Source organism: Tribolium madens, unplaced genomic scaffold, assembly GCF_015345945.1.
Source record: "Tribolium madens isolate multiple individuals breed KSU strain unplaced genomic scaffold, Tmad_KSU_1.1 Scaffold_1;HRSCAF=32;Tcas5.2_LG8, whole genome shotgun sequence".
Lineage (NCBI taxonomy): Eukaryota > Metazoa > Arthropoda > Insecta > Coleoptera > Tenebrionidae > Tribolium > Tribolium madens.
Window position 1 is genome coordinate 8776212 of NW_025400984.1, and position 17798 is coordinate 8794009.

Below are 17798 nucleotides of genomic sequence, written 5' to 3' on the forward strand. Positions count from 1 at the left end.
ATGTGACGTTTTTTCAAGAATAAGATTTTTCCAAATTTTTTGAGTTCTGAAATTTTTTTTATTTCTTTAATTAAAACCATTTTTCTCATCAAGGTTATGACCTAAGAATTACAACTATCTACTTTATATTTAATTTTTAGCAATTTTTTTTACGTTAGTTGCCATTTTGACAAAAAAATCGCACAACTCAAAAACAAAATCTCAAATACGATCACATTTTTTATATTACTTTAATTTATATTAATTATTATTTTCTGTAGTCAAATGATTTAAAAAGAGAAAACGTTTGGTTCCATACTTTATATTCACCCTGTATAACTAATAAAAGAAATCGCATTGACACAAATATTATTTACAGTAATAATAAGTGTGCTAAAACTTACTGTTAAAATCGAAATTCTGAGAGATTTCAACGCCCAATTAAGACAGAAGCCAACTCAAGTCTATTAATCGATTTGACATTTATGTTTTGTTGTTTTTACGCAGCATTACTTGATTAACTTATCCTAGTGTAAAATAAAATTGTATTTTAACCTTATTAGTGTGAAAGTAGCCACAGACAGAAATGTTTATTTAGTTCATTTAAATAAAAAAAAATGATACGTCTCGGACAAAAAATTCGATTAAAAACCCAACTCGTAAATTTAGAACTCGATTTTATTCCAAAAATAACTCAGGTATAAACAACGAAAATAAACTTGAAAATTAAACAAGTTTTAAGTTCCGAACACATTATACCAAATAAAAGCTTTCAGGCTTTACAAATCTCACAAAAATCTTGTTAAAAATCCTAATTAAGATGAAAAATATGTAAAACTTGAAAGTGAGATAAGATTTTTCTTTTTTATCGCGTAATAAGGGCGTTTGTTGACCCCGACACCCAAGGCCCGCTATGATTTAGTGCCATAACCGCCAAATCGATTAAATTCGCTTATGATCGTGCAAAATTGCGTTACGCTATTGACGTTCCAAGATGATAAAGGTCACAAGGTGCGGCGATGAAAGTTAACCGGTGTATAATTGGTTGCCTATATCAAGATTGTCCAGCTCCGGACTTACCAATTCCAGTCCTTCCGGTGGTCCGGCTTCGTACCGGCGAACCGTGGTCAATCTATGGTCCGCCGGTAGAAGACTTGCAACTTCCGTCATCTCCTGCAACAACAACACAATGGAAATTAAATCATATTGATACAAGTGTAAAGTCGATGAAAGTTATCACAATGCACTATTGTTATATATTCTCCAGTTGTTGCGTAACGGTTGTCGGCTTCCCACGGTAACAATTTTGGGAAAACAAGGATTTCCTAATTCGTACAGCAAACACGTTTGAATGTCAAGTTTTGCAACCGAGGAATTCGCTTTCGCAAAAACAATAGATTGGCTAAATATTCGACAGGTTAATTGGGCCTTGACCTGCTATTTGTTATTTTGAGACGCATTTATGTCTTAATTTAAAATGGCACGCGCCTTAAACGAACCAATTGTTTGTTTTGTTCGCGGAAATGGGTGTTTGTTGGCTGTTTTGTCACAAGAGTTCCTAGAACTGTTAGTAATCTGAATTATATGCAAATTCGTTTCGTTTCAGAATTTTGTCATAATGCTTTCAGAAAATTCGCAATATTTTCTCCTGAAACTTTTCTGTGTGTTAAATATAAGTAGTTCAGTTTTCGCTTTTAGTTATTCATTTCCGCTCAAACCGAAAATGAAAGCATAGTCACCATAATTAATTAAATATGATAATTATAAACGATTCGATGTTATAAAAATGGCCTGGATGTTTGAAAGCTGAATCATTTGGTTTATTATTTATATTGAATTAATTAGTGCTTGGGCTACTTTGGTGTTGCTTTCGATTTCTTAATTTACTAACAAATAATTAATTTAAAAAAATTTGATGCCTACTTTTGCAAGACGTTTTTTTTGTAAAAACAAAGTAATCTGCTATTATCATTCTTTATTTTGTTAAAAAAATTCGAAGTAATTTAGATAAACATTGGAGACTTCAACGGTAAATCGAGACGCAAACTCTGGTTCATATTACAGAAAATAAAGTATACAACACGAGTTTTAGTACGAGTATTTAATTTAATTTGTGTGATTACTGATTACTGTCTCTAGAATTGCTTCACTAGCGGGAGAAAATGAAATTTCAGTTTCAGTGATATCTAGATTGATATAAGAAAATACAGGGTGTTTCAGAACTTGGTCACAGAGAATATAAAAATCTCGAAATTATAGGGGTTTAAATTTGCACTTTGACCAAGCTTTTTAACTAATTTTTTATTACTTGATTTTATTATTTTTACTCGTACCTATTGCTGTTTTACATTAAGTTGTGTATTTGTTTTCTTATTGAAAAAAAAATAATTATATAAGATGTCATTTTGAAAAAAAAAATAGCAAAATCAAAAACAATACAAGATTTTATTCTCAAAACGCGATCACATTTTTTATAGCACTGAGTTTCTAATAATTATTATTTTCTGAAGCTAAATCATTTAATAAATCCACTTGGTTGTCTACTTTTTGTTTTCTATGTATACATATATATAAGAATTCAAAAAAAAGCGGAATCACAATTTTTCAAAATTTTGCATAAAAAAAAAATATGAAAATTTTTTGTAAAACGTGAAATGTGTCTTATTTGCAACGTATAATAAAAATAAAGGTCAAAAATGCTTTTTCATTTTTTATTACACTAAAATGCGATCAAAAAGTTTTTCAAGTAGGCGTCCTATTTGAGGACGTATGTCGAATGTCAACCCATATATGTATATGTCAAAAAATTATGTATTTTGTATAATATAAAATCTAAGGTGAATTATTCTATGAAACCTTTTAAAACATCCTGAAATGAGATGTTATTGGTATTTAACCATACAAAACACATAAGGATGTCCTGTCATAATTTACAATAAATATTATTTTGACATTTCTCAGTTGTCATTAAGACATTTTGCCTTCCACAGACACACGCAAATTTCGAGGCTTCTTTGCCAGAATGAATTTTTGATCTCCCTGTATTTACTATTTATTTTTATTATTACTTACTATTTGCTATTACACGAGGACGAAAACGCCGCCTTGTATATACATCAAAATTATGATTAATAAGATGATAAACCAAGTTACCTCAGTCCGGCCCTGCTAAGTATAGGGCACAGAAAATTAAAATATTAAAATTAAAATATTAAGTATTATTAATTTTTTAAATGAACCTATTATGAAAATCAAAAAATTTGGAATTTTTATCAAAGTAATTGTCTGTTTATAAGCACGTGTTGGAAATAAAACAGAAACCTTTGCATTTTCTAATATTATTATTTTGTATTATTTTGAAAAAGATTAATACAAGCTGCGTTGACTGACGACTAAAATGCTTGTAATTGCAGGTAGTTGAAAAAGGTAAGTACGTATAATTTATTCATCTAGTCATCCGTGTAGCTATGTGACGAGTAATATTTAATATTAGTAGTTATTACAAATAAAAATAAACAACAACTTGAAGGAAAATTATTACAGTTAGACGCACCACGTGTTCAATTAAATTCATCAGATCAAAGTGGCCTGCGAGTTTGAAATTAAGTTGGCAACATTGTCATAGGCCACTACAATTGTACAATGTGTTAAATTATCATAACAAGATCTTAATTTCATTTTTTAAACTAGATGCAAAAGCCCAGCAATATAATTATTGTAATTCACACTTATTACAACCGATTTATAATTTTGATATGTACAAATTTATTAATGTATATCTCTGTTTCAAAACAATGTGGTCTACGTGTGTTGTGTATTACAACAGCAGGAAATTTTTTCAACACTGTGTAAGATATAACAATTTGTTACGTCCTACAAAGTTGCTAAAATTAACAGAATTTACGACCCAAATATTTCGTAAAGATTTTTTAGTGCTGAGCGACAAAAACTCGAATTTGCATTCAGTGCTTTATTTGCTTCATTGGTATGGACAATGTTGCTCAAGTGCGAGATAAAGAATCACACTTTATGTCATTACGTGATGACTGGATCACTGTTTAAAATTTTCATACTGAATACATTAAATGAAATATGTCACTGTTGGTTTATTCATTCTGTTTGCGTAACTTCTATTTCGAAAATGATATGTTATAGTTTATCATCATTATTTTATGCATTTCCACAACAGGTATCTGATTTTCGAAATTAATACTTTTAGTTAAGACAAGTTCATTGACCACAAAATCTAAAAATACGTTATTTCAACATGCTGTTCAAGGGCAAGAATTCAAGAAATTTTGGCAGAACTGAGTAAATCATACAGGGTGTTTGTCTCTTGCAGAATTATTTCTTTTTCAGTCAATGTCAGATGAATAAAAAACAAAAAAAACAAATTTAATACATAATACATTTTGTCAGATTCCTCTTAATTTATCCGTTATTCTTGTTATAAAGTTAATAATAACGCTCATTTGTTTATAATTATTGTTATTAAACAAAGATGATTGATATTTTTGAGTGAACTGCCAGACTAGAGGTCAAATTTCAATTTCAGGGTCGGTTAAAACTCAACGTGAGAAAGTAATTCTCTTAATGAGATTATTTTTAAATAAGCAGTTGCCAAACATGTCCAAAAATGGACATTTTAGATCATTGTTTGTGATTATGATTACCGAAACCGATCACTTTTGTGTAATCGGTCAGGGCCGGACTGGAAAAATTCCGTTAAAATATCATTAAAATGACGGCTTTGTCTTTGCTTTTATTAACCGTTTTACATTAATTTTTTTTGCATTTTCTGCAAAACAAAAATTTCTTTGGAATAAAATGATCATCGCAACTTGAGATTTCGTAAAATTTAAACAAAATGACGATTTTGTTTTGTCTTCATTACTTTTATTTTTATTTAAATTTTATTTTGAAAATATTTGAATTTCTTATAAAAACGACTGAAAGGCTGAGGTAGGGTTAGTCCGGGAAGATGGACCACATTTTGAAAAATCTGCCGTAAAATTATGATCTTGGTTTCAATTCAAATCACGAATGTTTTTTTTTTCTGATAACTTATAAACGTAACAAAATAGCAAACGTGTTCTTTTAATTACAGAAAAAAATTAATACAGGGTGTATTGAAAAGTAGAGTCAAAGAGTAGCCTGAAATTTCCCAGGTCAAAATAAAGCGATTCAACCCAGTTTACCTCTATACCAAGTTGTAGCATTTAAGAGTTAGAGGGCGCCAAAGTTTAAAAATTATTTTCGCTTTTTTTAATAATTTTTTAATGTAATAATCAATTTTTATGAAATTTGGTACAGGCAATTTACTATCCAAACCAACATGTTTTGGTGATATTTCTTTTGTTTTATTATTATGTTATTGTAGAATATTTGCTTATTAACAACCTAACACATTTTAAGCCATATTTTTGTTACACGTTAACCGAATGGCGTAATTTTTTTTTATTTGAAAGATACATTATTTTTAAACAATTCTTCTGTTTTATAAAACTTGTATCGGTCTTGCTTTTAGAGTAAAAAATAATTTAAGTACACGTGTCAAAATTTGTGATGTTTGCCAGCTATTATTGTTTTTAAAATTGCTTTAAAAAATTAGGTTTAAGTTCCTTGATGTTAATTAACAATAACGTAATTAATTATTAATTTTAACAAAACGAAAAAAACAAAAAATTAGAAATAACAATTTTAGTGAATAAAAAAGAAAGGTTTTACAATAAATTTTCAAAAACTTTTTTTCACTTTCTACAAAAATCCACGAATCAACATTTTGCTATGAGAGATGAAGCCCTAGAAGGGTTCTAAGTTCCAAAGTCCATCTCTCTGGGTTTACCCTACATGAATATGGATTTACATTTAAAACATTTTGTTTTCCTAAAAGTAAACATCCGAAAAAGATCTAAAAAACTTACAAAATGCCTTGTTTTTAAGCACCCCAAAATGGCTTTTTATTCTGGACCAGGGCTTTGGTGTCTTCAAAAAACAAGGCAGAACAGAATTACTTCAAGAACGTCCTAAAAAACTAACAAAATACCTTGTTTTTCAACACCCTAAAATGGCTTTTCATTTCTGGGCCAGACCAATTGGCGCATGCAAAAAAAAGAGAAAAACAACACCAAATCAAAGAGGTATATTTGGCGCCTTACAAAACAAGACAGATTCCTAAAAATTTATGTTTTCCCAAAAGTAAACAACCAAAAAAGATACGAATCCTTCAAAAACCATAATTTTTGATACGCCCAAAAAATACTCGAAAATCAATATACCACCAGAAAATGGGCACTTAGGAAAACTCTTGAAAATCATCCAAAATCAAGCATAATTACATTAAAAGCACCCAAAAAACCTTACAGCATTTTTTGTTTTGCGACACTCCAAAATGACTTTTTATTTCTGGACCAAGCCATTGGCACAAGCAAAAAATTAACCGGTCGGAATGGAGACCGGTAAAAATATTAAACAAATAAAAGCTCTTGTTTTAAATTCCCCAAAATGGCTTTTTATTGATGGACTAGGATAATAATTGGTAAAATTAAAAAAAAACAGACCGTAAAAAAAGCCAGAATTCTTATTCAAATCCCTCGGTTTTGAACACACTATTTTTACCGAGTTAATAAAAAAAAGTGCAAAACATCCCCTGTTTTCGTTGGGAGTACATTGAAGAGTTAAAAAGCCACCAGAAAAAAGCGCGTCAAAAACATAAAAAAATCCTTTCTTAGATATCCCAAACTGCGTTTTCATTGCTGGGGCTTAGTTGGGACAATAAAAAAAACAAAATATAATCCGTAATTTACAAAATTTAATAAAAAGCAAGAAAATTCGGCGGTCGTATAAAAAATTATAGATACCTAACTGAGACCATAAGAAAACATTCAATTATAGTACTACAAAAACAAAATCATAAATTACTGTTTGTATCAACTTGTATTTTTTCATTTAATGGGAACAGAGTGTTTCCTTCGCTGTCCACGCATACTCTTCCCTCCATGATAACTTCCGGACTGTTTTCTTCATTAATGTTTACCACGCAACCAACAGAGATCTTTCCATCACGAGCTAAAAATACACCCAGAAGAATTTTATTTTCAGTAACGAGACAACAATTTGCATAGACTTTGTCCACTATCATCTGTTTAAGAGCCGCATCCACACTATCTGCACTGTTGAAGTGCTTAATTCCCATTACTACCATTTATCTTAAAAAATATATGATTTTCAACAGTTTTCCCATGTGCCCATTTTCTGGTGGCCTATTGATTTTTGAGTATTTTTTGGAAGCATAAAAAATTTAGGATTCTTTTTGTTTTGTAAGGCGCCAAATATACCTCTTTGATTTGGTGTTGTTTTTCCCTTTTTTGTTGCATGCGCCAAATTGGTCTGGTCCAGAAATAAAAAGCCATTTTGAGGTGTTTAAAAACAAGGTATTTTGTTAGTTTTTTAGGGCGTTCTTGAAGTAATTTTGCATTATTTTGGGAGATTTCAACAGTTTTTTCGTGTACCCAATTTTTGATGGACTACAGATATTTGGTACTTTTGGGGTGCATAAAAGTTAATGCTTTTTAACGGGTTTTAGGCCGTTTTCAGTTGTTTTCTTTTGGGAGAACAGCTAAATTTTTAAGGTTCTGCCTTGTTTTTTGAAGACGCCAAAGTTTTGGTGTAGAAATAAAAAGCCATTTTGGGGTGCTTAAAAAAACAAGGCATTTTGTAAGTTTTTAGATCTTTTTCGGATGTTTACTTTTAGGAAAACACTAAATTTGTAATTAATTAATTAAATTAATGCTTTTTGAAGGGTTTTAGGCCCTTTTCAGTTGTTGACTTAATTTTTAACTTTTTTCCAAATTTTGAAAACTCAAACTTTGATATCAATAATTTCTAAGATTTTTTGCTTCAGTGATTTGTATAATTTTGATGCCCTTTTTGTCATACAGGGTGTTGACTATAAGTCTATAAGACCTTTTTCGGTTATTGACTTTTGGGAAAACAGTAAAATTTGTAAGATTCAACCTTGATTTTAAGACGCCAAATGTCCTGGTCCAGAAGTAACATTTTACATCCTACTTTAAAAATTCCCTTGAAGTTGATTGATTTTGCGGGTTTCTGCTTTTAACGAGCAATTTCGTCTGAATTTTTAAGATTCTGCTATTAGATCTAATCGCTTGGGGTTCGAGTTTCAGTTTTTTTCTTCTCTGCAACTAATTTGCTGTCGTCTAGACAAACCCTCGGTCTTAAATTATGCAACTCAGCTATCAATAGTAAAAACCGTAATAGTTCCCAGAGGCTTTAATTGGATGTTTAAGTATGATAAGTGTCCGATATTAAATCGCAGACAAACTAGGCATACTCGTTTCTCTCGTAGTATCCTTTTATAGACAGTCAAGGAGTCGAGCGAGGACCTTAGCAGATCAACTCTTGCATGACTCATCGACAAGCATCATTTTTATCTACAATTTTTGCACCCTGTATTGTCATAACAGGACTCCGGGTTATGCAAATTGGTCAACGAACTGCTAATTAAAACCACCAACAATTTTGGGCATTGAACTGACCTTCGAGACGGAAAAATCAAACCTTGCGATGGCATTGTTCACCCAAAAGGGACACTTGACCGAAATCGGCACAATGTCGCATTGTTACACCAGAGACGTGCTCAGAAAAACATATGTGAGATGAGAAATCTAGCCACCTTTGAGGTACCAAGGTCATGCGACATATGTGCGTCATGTAACTATCTTCTTTTCGCCGCGAAAAATCGACTTTTTTACATTCCTGAGCCAGCGTTTAAATCACCCGCCCCAAAGTCCATACTTACGTCCGATATTCCTGCTTAGGGAACAACCACCATGCTTCTCACTGCACACGAAACACAACGCGTATTGACCGTTCCTGCAGCAGCAGCAGGAGATGCGTTTCCTGCGAGTGTCGCAGCGTGTTTGAGCCTCGCCTTGGTGCCTACAGATCACCTTGCGAGTCGCGTAGGAGTTGCCGATTGCGGCTATCAATGATACAAACACGCTGTTTAGCAGGAACTAATTTTGGCGGAATTTCGGATCGACCGGAGGAAAAGGATATGTCAAATTATCCCGGAAAATGACTCAAGTCGCATAATTATGCAACATTGTTGCAAATTCGGCCAAATGTACCGAAGCCTTGACAGTGCCTTTCTTGGCGTCTGTCCCAATAAGTCCAATCCGCCTCTGCATCTTATCACAGTTCAGATTCTTGAGCGGTTGCGTCAATAGAGTGGGCTTGAATACACGGCAAGTGTTATTGCAGGAATATCAAACCGGAGCATTATACAACAATTCTCTATCATTTTTTATTATATGAACATCAAAAATAACAAGTTATATAATAGACAGTCTTGAGACAGAGCGCCCTCTATTGTTAATCTGTTTTCCTAGTGGCATCAATTTCCAAAGCTGTCAATTTACGCAGTTTCAAATTTGTCAAAATCAAACAAATGATGTTAACAACATAGGTAGAAACGCAAACAATACAAAAGTCGTACAATTTGAAATAAAGGATGTACGCGAAATAAAGTGACGTAAGATTCGCTAAAAAAATTGACCAATAGGAAAGTCGGCTGATGATCGAAGAATTTGATTGAGCTAGAAAAAGAAAAGTAGGCGTTAATTATACCTTTCGACATTCACACATAAATAATTACCTAGAGTTGCCGTTAGGCTGTAAAATAAAATTCCCAGCAGGCTATTAGGCTTGTAAAAGATCGAGTCCTTGGAGACGAGGCCCAATCCTTTGCCATACCTGAAAAACAAACGAATACAACATGGCGCGCCATCTACCTGACTCAAGCGCAACTAATACTAAATACCTGTAACTTGTAGTGTCACTGATATACAATCAGTGTTGCCAGGTGTGGTGAAATTTCACCAGCAACTTGATTATTTCGTTGTTTTTTTTTCAATAAAAGTCGAAAAACCACCAAATTTTACTAAACAGGATCGAAAATGACAATTTATTTTTGTCTTTTTCGAATACTTTTTCGGCTAGAAACGCAAAATTGCGTTAAAAACAATGCAAAAATCCAACAAATTCGACCAAAAACGGCGTTATTTTTGTCCTTTTCAAATGTTTAAGCACGTTTTTGAGATAAAAACAAAGACAATTCGAAAAATTTTATCAAAGCAGTCAAAAAAATGACAAAATTAAATCGAAATTGATATTATATTTAGCTTGTTTTGCTTCGATTTTGAACCAGAGGATTATTTATTTTGCAAAATCTTGTCCAAACACGCTTACAAAACACAAAAACAATTGATATTGATGTTATTTTGTTTGTTTCACTAGATTTAACTGTTTTTTCAGCAAAATAAGACAAAAATAAGCTGAGAATGTTTTTAAGCACGTTTTTGTACTACAGTCTCAGGTCTTTTGCGAGATTTCGCTAAAACGCACTGAAAAATCAACACATTAAGTCGAAAATTACATTAATTTTGCATTTATTCTTGTCAGTTTTAGGGTGTTTTTAGCTAGAAACGCAATTATTTCGCAAAATTGGTTAAAAACAACCCAAAAAACGCAGAAAATGATATAATTTAAATATTTAAGCTGAAAACTCTGTTTTTTTCGCGAGAGTTTGTCACAGTAGGTATGTTGTCAAAAATCACTAAATAAAATTTTTACAAAATATTACTAAACAGAGTCGAAAAGTTTTTTCGTATGCTTTTGCAGTTAGAAACACAATTATTTTGCAAAATTGTGTCAAAAACAAGCCACAAATTCAACAAAATAGCCCAAAAACGGCGTTTTTTTCTTTTTCGAGTTTTGAAACCTGTTTTTGAGAGATAAAAACACAAAAAGTTCAAAATATTGCCTTGAAACAGGCTAAAAAATTACAAAATTATCGAAATTGATTTTTAGCTTGTTTCGCCCGAATTACACCGTTTTTGAACCAGAGGTTCATTTATTTTGCAAACAGGCCTAAAAATCACAAAAAGTATTGATATTGATGTTATTTTCTTTGTTTCACACGATTTAACTGGTTTTTGTGCAAAATTAAGACAAAAATAAGTTGAAAAACTACAAAATGTGGCCGAAAATGCTTTTAAGCGCGTTTTTGTACTAAAATCTCAGGTTTTTAACTAGATTTCGCTAAAACGAACTAAAAAATCAAGAAATTAAGTCTAGGATTACGTTATTTTTGCATTTCTTGAACATTTTAACACGACACACAGTCGAAAAAAAAATTATATTACTTTTTGTGTGTTTTATCAGGTTTTTTAGCTAGAAACGCAAAATTGTGTTAAAAAAAACAAAAATTCAACTAAATAGGCTAAAAGTAGTGTTATTTACTTATTTTTGAGTGTTTAAGAACGTTTTTTTGAGATAAAACCAAAAAAATGGTGTATTTTTTAGCTTGTTTCACTCGATTTAGTTCGTTTTTGACTAGAGACTCATTCACTTTGCAAAATCTCGTCTAAACGTACCAAAAAAAAAACACAAAAATAATTGACATTGAAGTTATTTTGTTTGTTTTACTCGATTTAACTAGTTTTTGAGCACAATTCAGGCAAAAATAAGCCGAGAAACCACAAAATTTGGTTGAAAAATGCTCTTAAGCACGTTTTTATACTAATATTTCAGGTTTTTCGCTAGATTTCGCTAAAACAAACTAAAAAATCAAGAAATTAAGTCTGAAATTAGATTATTTTCATTTTTTGAGAGTTTTAGCACGTTTTTGAGCTAGAAACACAATTATTTCGCAAAATTTTCTTGAAAACAATCCAAAAATCACAGAATTAAGCCGAAAAAATGTCATTTTTGCTTTTTTCAAGAGTTTAATAAGATTTTTAAGCTGAAAACAGCGTATTTCGCAAGATTTATCCATACAAACCGTAATGTGGTGAAAATTTGGCTTCAACTCAGATCTGGTGAATTTTATGTTTTTGATCTGGCAACACTGTGAGCAATAAACAAAAAAAATGATAAATTGCTACTTACTCGGACTTGAATGCTTTGGAACAGCTCATGTGTTCGCTAATATCGCACATGGCGACATATTTGCTGTCATTTTCGACTTGCAATTCCACGATGTAGGCATAAATCGATAAACCCAAACCGATAATGCAAAAAAAACTAATCGCGTAATTGTAAAACGGAGTCACAACCATGGTGAAAAACACTATGGTTCGTGCGCCGGCTTAAGGTGGTTGTCACAGCTGATGGGCGCAGGGGTGCCACCTCACTTGATTTTCGTAAAAAATGCTTTGTATAAATTATCTCAGAGAAACGGTGAATTGTCTGATTGAAGGAGGGGTTGTCTTTGTTCGTGGTCCACCCCTGTTGGCGAGTTGGTGTGTCAAAAGGCCATTGTCCCGTTGGTGTGTTTGTCGGGGCGCTGTTGGCAGCGCTGTTGATTGTCGTGTGTTGGGCTAGTGTCCGCGAGGGCGCGCTGGTGCGTCGCGACATTTTACATTGTATTGACTGGCCGTGTCGTGTCCGTTGTAAATATTGTTTATTGTTGATAAATCGGTGTTGTGTGATAATCGGTGTATGGTGTTGTTTGTGTGTGGTGTTGGTGAGGGCGTGCGATGTGCCTTGGGCCGCCCCGGTGATGGGCTAAGCCGCGGAGGACGGGGTGCCGAGTCCGCCATAGCTCCAGGTGGTGCTACTGCTGGTAGTAAATGGTCGCTATGTGGGCGAATCGCCGCCGCCACCGTCGGAACGGCAGCAATGTTTGAGTCATGGATGTGGAGGTGAAGCAGCGAAACAGACGCAGAAGACGCGCCCAGCGCATGCAGGCCCAAAGGGAGGGTAAGGCCGACCGTCGCGATGGACCAGATAGTGGAGACGACGACGAGAACGTCGTCAGGGAGAAGCCCCAAAGGCCGCACAACAGACGCAAGAAGAACAAAGAACCGCTGGTTGAGGAGGACATCGTCGAGGGGTTCTCCATTCTGCAGTTCCGGTCCTACGAGGACCTAGAAGTGAGTTGCAACGCAAAATGGCTCGCACCACAATTCTGGCTTATCTCCATGATAATGTCACGTTTTTCTTGCATTATTTACCTGTCAGCAGAAATGTTAATCACCTTGCTATTGTGTGGATATCAAGCTTGATTTTAAAAGCAAATTGAAATCGAAATGACAAGTCAACATGATCAATGCGGGAAAGCCGTTTCAAAACACCAATCATTCGATCAAGAAAAATATTGAAAATAAATCACAACCATCTTTTTCTTTAGTAAAATTACATACTTTCTTACGTAATTAGGGTTATCAGTATTAAAATGAGGAAGTATGGGACAGTTTTATTTTAAAATGTGGTAACACTCAACTATGTCAAATGAAAGTCTGCTTTTGATTTATTCATTCACCTGTTTCGATCATAATTATCTTCATTATAGGGTGTTTTCAAATTTCACCACAAATACAAAGCATCCTAGTTGCTTGTGATAATGGCGTTTCATTGCTCACTTGTTACAATTATGTCATTGATGACAATTATGATGTCCTAATAACCTTTCGATTTTATTTGTTTAAAATCAATTACATTTTGAACTAATCATAAAATGAATGATTTTATATAACCTACAATTAATTAATTACATACACGATTTGCCACTATAGTAGAACTCAACTATAGCAAATAATTTGGTTCCCTGTCATTTATTTACTATTTATTGCTGGAAGAAATAATAAAACTTGTTGCTCTAGTCTAGAAAATTTCCTGTGAAACATATTGGGGGTCACTTAATGTAATTTTCAACGAATAAAGATTGCAATCATGTTATTAATTTAAGAAAATAAAGTATTAGGAATAACGGTTTTTTTTTCTTCTATGCGGAGAAATAAAAGTAGTGAGTTCAACATTTACAGATATATGAATTTTTGTTTGATTTATTTATTTTTTCTAATAGTGTTAAAGAATTTGTACTCTTCTAAACGATTTGCAGTTGAGAACTTATTCAATCTTTAACCATGGAGAAAATAGAAAAGAGTGGAAAAAATATTTCATTTTCTCGACTACTGTAATGTAATACTAATAATAAACAGAAAAATATAAAAAAACATCATTATTTAAGATTAGAAAAAGTATTACATCTTCGTGGAAATGGCCAACTTTCCCATTCGTTGAATAATATACTATAAAAAAAATTGTCTAGAATTCTCGTTGAACGGGGTTTTACTGTGTTTCAGAATCGGATATTTTATGCACTTTTCTAAATATTGGTGAAAACGATTTGTTTTGGATATTGAAGTTGAAAGTTTTTGTTGAAAAACAAAAACTGCAAGTTTGCAGTATGTCTCCGGATTGAGTTTACAAGAGGAAAAATTTTTTATCTTTGATTTTACGTCAAAACTGCACCTGAAACGAGCACATCTGTACTTCAAACTTTTTTATTCTGCAGTGAAAAGAAAAGTTAATTTTTCTCTTGATTTTCGACTTGGAATAATTTCTCTCTGCTTTTTAAGTTCACATTGACGGTTTTACTTATTTCACAACTGTGTCACTTTGACAATTAATTTATTATGTAATTAAATAATGATAGTTCTTGTTAAAAATGGCTTTGGTTTTTATCTTAAAGCTGTTTCTTTGAGTTCCTAGTTATTAAAATTATGTTTTTCACAAACATTTTTGTTATTTAACTTGCGTAAACTCATTTGTCTAATAAAAAAACCGCCAATGTGGTAGGACTTAAAAAGAGAAAAATTATTCCAGAATTAAGCAAAAAATGTTTTTTTTGCAGTTATGGCGTAAAATCAAAGATAAAAATTTTCTTCCTCTTGTAAATTCAATCCGGAGACATACTGTATATTTTGCCGAAATGGCTTTAATGATGTATTTTCGTTCAAATGTTTTTAATTCAAGTCCAGATGAGTTTATTTGCATTCTGAAACAGTTTTTATTTCGGATTGTTCGTGGTGAGAAGAAAGCAATTTCCTAAATTAAGGAGTTATTTGGGCCGGTTAATTTCCAAGTTAAGTTAATTAAATGTTTATGAAGCATTTGTTGACCATAATTAATGAAACCTCTACGATTTATGTTCAACCCCCGAGTGTGTAAATAAATTTGTAACTAAAGCCTCAAAGTCTTAAATTTAAAATATTAAATCCTTAGTTAAGTGGCACCCATAAATTTTACCCCACAGTCGCAATAAAAGTCTGTTGAGTCGTAAATAAAGCAACTATTCACGAAATTACCGCAAATAATTATTTTACAGTTGTATTACATTTGAAAATCAATTGTTGGTTGTAAGTGGGGTCTGTAAATTATATAGAGGGTTTTAAAAGGTCGACCATTTTATGATGCGTCAGGTAGAATACTCGCTGAATTTAAAAACGGTTTTTCCTAGTTTTATCTAGGTTTTGCAACGACGATAAAAACGTGGAGTGGTACAATAGTTTGATTAAATTTTTACCACCACCACAAACACTATAATTAATAAAATACAGTTTTCTATTTTTGTTGAAAGACTTCGTGTTTCTCTTTTATCTGATCGTGGAGAACAAATTTCACCCTACCCGAATTAATTGCCAGCAAATAACTCCACGGTGTAGGTTGAAACAAACATGTTGACAGTATTTCCGAGTTAGTCGTCCCGGATTATGAATTTTCACGAAATCCGGTGACAGGAATAGGAAAGTTTCAAGCACGAATTCTCCTATTAAAGCAACACCATAATTTGTGTAGGGGAAAATTCGATTTTTGACAGACAGCAACAACCCCAAATCGATCACTAGCCGACTCGGGATTCTCTCCCAGATGGGGTGTTGAAATAGTGTTTATTTTATGGCGGCGACGAACGAAAATTTTTATAAGTTTGTTTTTTTCTTTTGAATGGTTTGGTTTATTTTACGACCATTTGACTCATGTATTGTTTTTTTTTTGGTCGATAAAGCGTGCATAATGGCTTTTGTGTGATTGTTGGTTTTGGATTTGTTGCAGCACAATCAATTTGTCGTTACGTAACCGGTTTACATGAATCCTCCGGCCTTTTAAATATTGCAAATAACGTTATTTTGACATAAATTGAATGGAGGTTATTTATAGTGTAAGCGATACACGCGACTGAAATTTTCGTCACGCGAAAAACCAAAATTTCACTTTGATAAGACAGTGAAGAACGGTGCAAGTCTTTGGGCATTGAACTCTCCTTTCACTCTTCTTATGGTGGCCGGTTTAGTGATGATGACGACTTGCGACTACTTCAGCAGCAGAGCACGCGATGACTTTTTTTCATGAGAATTGATATAACCGGAAAAAGGGTTGTAAAGGATGACATTTGTACGAATGGACAGGTCTCGAGGGGCGAATGTCGGTCATAAGGTTTTGGTTTTTTTGGTCAATTGTTCTTTTGCTTGCCAAAATCGATATTCAATCAATTGGAAAACGGTGTAGTTTGCCAAATGTTCCATTAAAGAAATTTATTTTCTAAATTATTATAGAAGGATTACTCAGTTATATAAGAAATACTATGTGTAAGACTGTTATTAATTTTCTTTGACTTATCTTTTATTTAGATCATGAAATTGTAATTCTCTCAAGTCATAAATTTATATTCCTTTAATCCGATTACTATACCATAAGCATAATTAAATTTACTATAAATTTAAATTGTTATTTGACTTCTCGAAAAGCTTTTAGTCTTTTAATTAATTTCGTTTTTTGTGTAAATATGTGTTTTGGCTCATTATAAATACAGTTTTAAATCTAAATAATTTGTGAAAACTCGAATTATAATTTTATTGCGAATTTAAATTTGCACATTATGTTAATTTTTGCCATGATGAAGACATTTTGTTACTATTTGACAACGTCATAATTTCTGGGACGTTATTTTGTGTCAATTTGATAATTTGTTTTTTTGTTTACTTTGTAACTTTGTTTTTATTTTTTTTTCCTGTAATTGGGGTTACCCGTTGGAAATAAATTATTATTACCATTACTAAGACTATCAATTTGGGAATTTGTTCGAAAACCCTTTTTATCCTCGGCGAGTCGCACAAAAAATTACAAAAATAAAAAATGTTGTGATAACAAAAAAAAATTAGTGGTGGGTTTTTCGCTAATAGTAGATGACATACCGAGGTGGCACGTGCTTCAATACTGATCGAAATTTGACAATAAGCCGAGGTGCGATGAAGTAACGACTACCAAGGTTTGTACTATACTATTTTATTCACAAAAACAATAAAGAGTTTATTAAATTTTGAAAAATATGACCACTGCTCAACCTGAATCACCATTGTCATACTTGCCAACTTTTTAAAGGAAGGTAACTTAATGATTGTGAATAAAATAATTTATCATTTTATTGGTGAAACATTTTTTTGATTGAAAGACTGAAAAAGTCAAGTGTTTGAAACCTTTCAGTTGGCTCCTGTTAGATTTTTTCTCGCTGGTGATCTCCGAGTCAAATCAATTAGGTGCATTTCTTTTTACTAGGCAGTCGTCTGTTAAATTCATCGTTAATGAATTCGCGTTGTTATCGACATTTCGATCGGTGATTATCTCATAATTGGATGATTGATCGTGACGATAAACAATCAGAGTTGGGTAAACATTACATCGAAATCAAATATTTTGATTGAACATCATCGTTCGCATTCCCATTCAACGAACGAGTGATTTTATCTCTCGATAAGAGGGTTATATTTTTTAATTCCGGCATTTTTTTTCATTATTTTGGCGGATAGTCGATTACATTGTCATGCAGTCTTGCTGTCTATTTCTATCAATAAATCATTCGGCGTTTTCCAACCTATCGATTCCGCTCGTGTTTAATTGAATGTTTCACGGTAATATTTAACTTGTCCCCGGGTGATTTAGATAGGCGTTATATT

General features: G+C 32.5%; 3 protein-coding genes across 8 annotated transcripts in view; 1 reads left to right on the forward strand and 2 right to left on the reverse strand.

Annotated features, from left to right (window-relative positions):
- LOC123004400 (muscle M-line assembly protein unc-89) overlaps positions 1–8949 on the reverse strand; it is a 34832-nt gene extending 25883 nt beyond the window's left edge. For both annotated transcript variants that reach the window (XM_044397651.1, XM_044397650.1), the window contains exons 1-2: positions 8801–8949; positions 1060–1152 (exon numbers count right to left, since the gene is read on the reverse strand). In XM_044397651.1, the coding sequence (XP_044253586.1) occupies positions 1060–1149 (90 nt within the window). In that variant the 5' untranslated portion in view covers positions 1150–1152; positions 8801–8949. The remainder of the gene's footprint in view (positions 1–1059; positions 1153–8800) is intronic.
- A 344-nt stretch (positions 8950–9293) lies between these two features.
- Positions 9294–12160, reverse strand: LOC123003892 (vitamin K epoxide reductase complex subunit 1-like protein 1). The gene is made up of 3 exons (XM_044396933.1): positions 11953–12160; positions 9659–9756; positions 9294–9599 (listed from the first exon to the last, which is right to left on the reverse strand). Exons 1-3 carry the CDS (start codon positions 12120–12122, stop codon positions 9376–9378), a joined length of 492 nt encoding a protein of 163 aa, XP_044252868.1. The 5' UTR covers positions 12123–12160; the 3' UTR covers positions 9294–9375.
- Positions 12161–12400: 240 nt separating this feature from the next.
- The window catches only part of LOC123003597 (autism susceptibility gene 2 protein-like), a 43205-nt gene continuing 37807 nt past the window's right edge, over positions 12401–17798 (forward strand). For all 5 annotated transcript variants that reach the window (XM_044396456.1, XM_044396458.1, XM_044396459.1 and 2 more), the window contains exon 1: positions 12401–12938. In XM_044396456.1, the coding sequence (XP_044252391.1) occupies positions 12696–12938 (243 nt within the window). In that variant the 5' untranslated portion in view covers positions 12401–12695. The remainder of the gene's footprint in view (positions 12939–17798) is intronic.

What these genes read in the sequence shown, in the direction of transcription:
- LOC123003892 (XM_044396933.1), bottom strand. Translation starts at nt 12,122, where the DNA reads ATGGTTGTGACTCCGTTTTACAATTACGCGATTAGTTTTTTTTGCATT. An exon ending in TCCAAAGCATTCAAGTCCGA is followed by an intron (nt 9,757 to 11,952) that starts GTAAGTAGCAAT and finishes TTTGTTTTTCAG; the next exon opens with GTATGGCAAAGGATTGGGCC. An exon ending in CAGCCTAACGGCAACTCTAG is followed by an intron (nt 9,600 to 9,658) that starts GTAATTATTTAT and finishes TTCTTTTTCTAG; the next exon opens with CTCAATCAAATTCTTCGATC.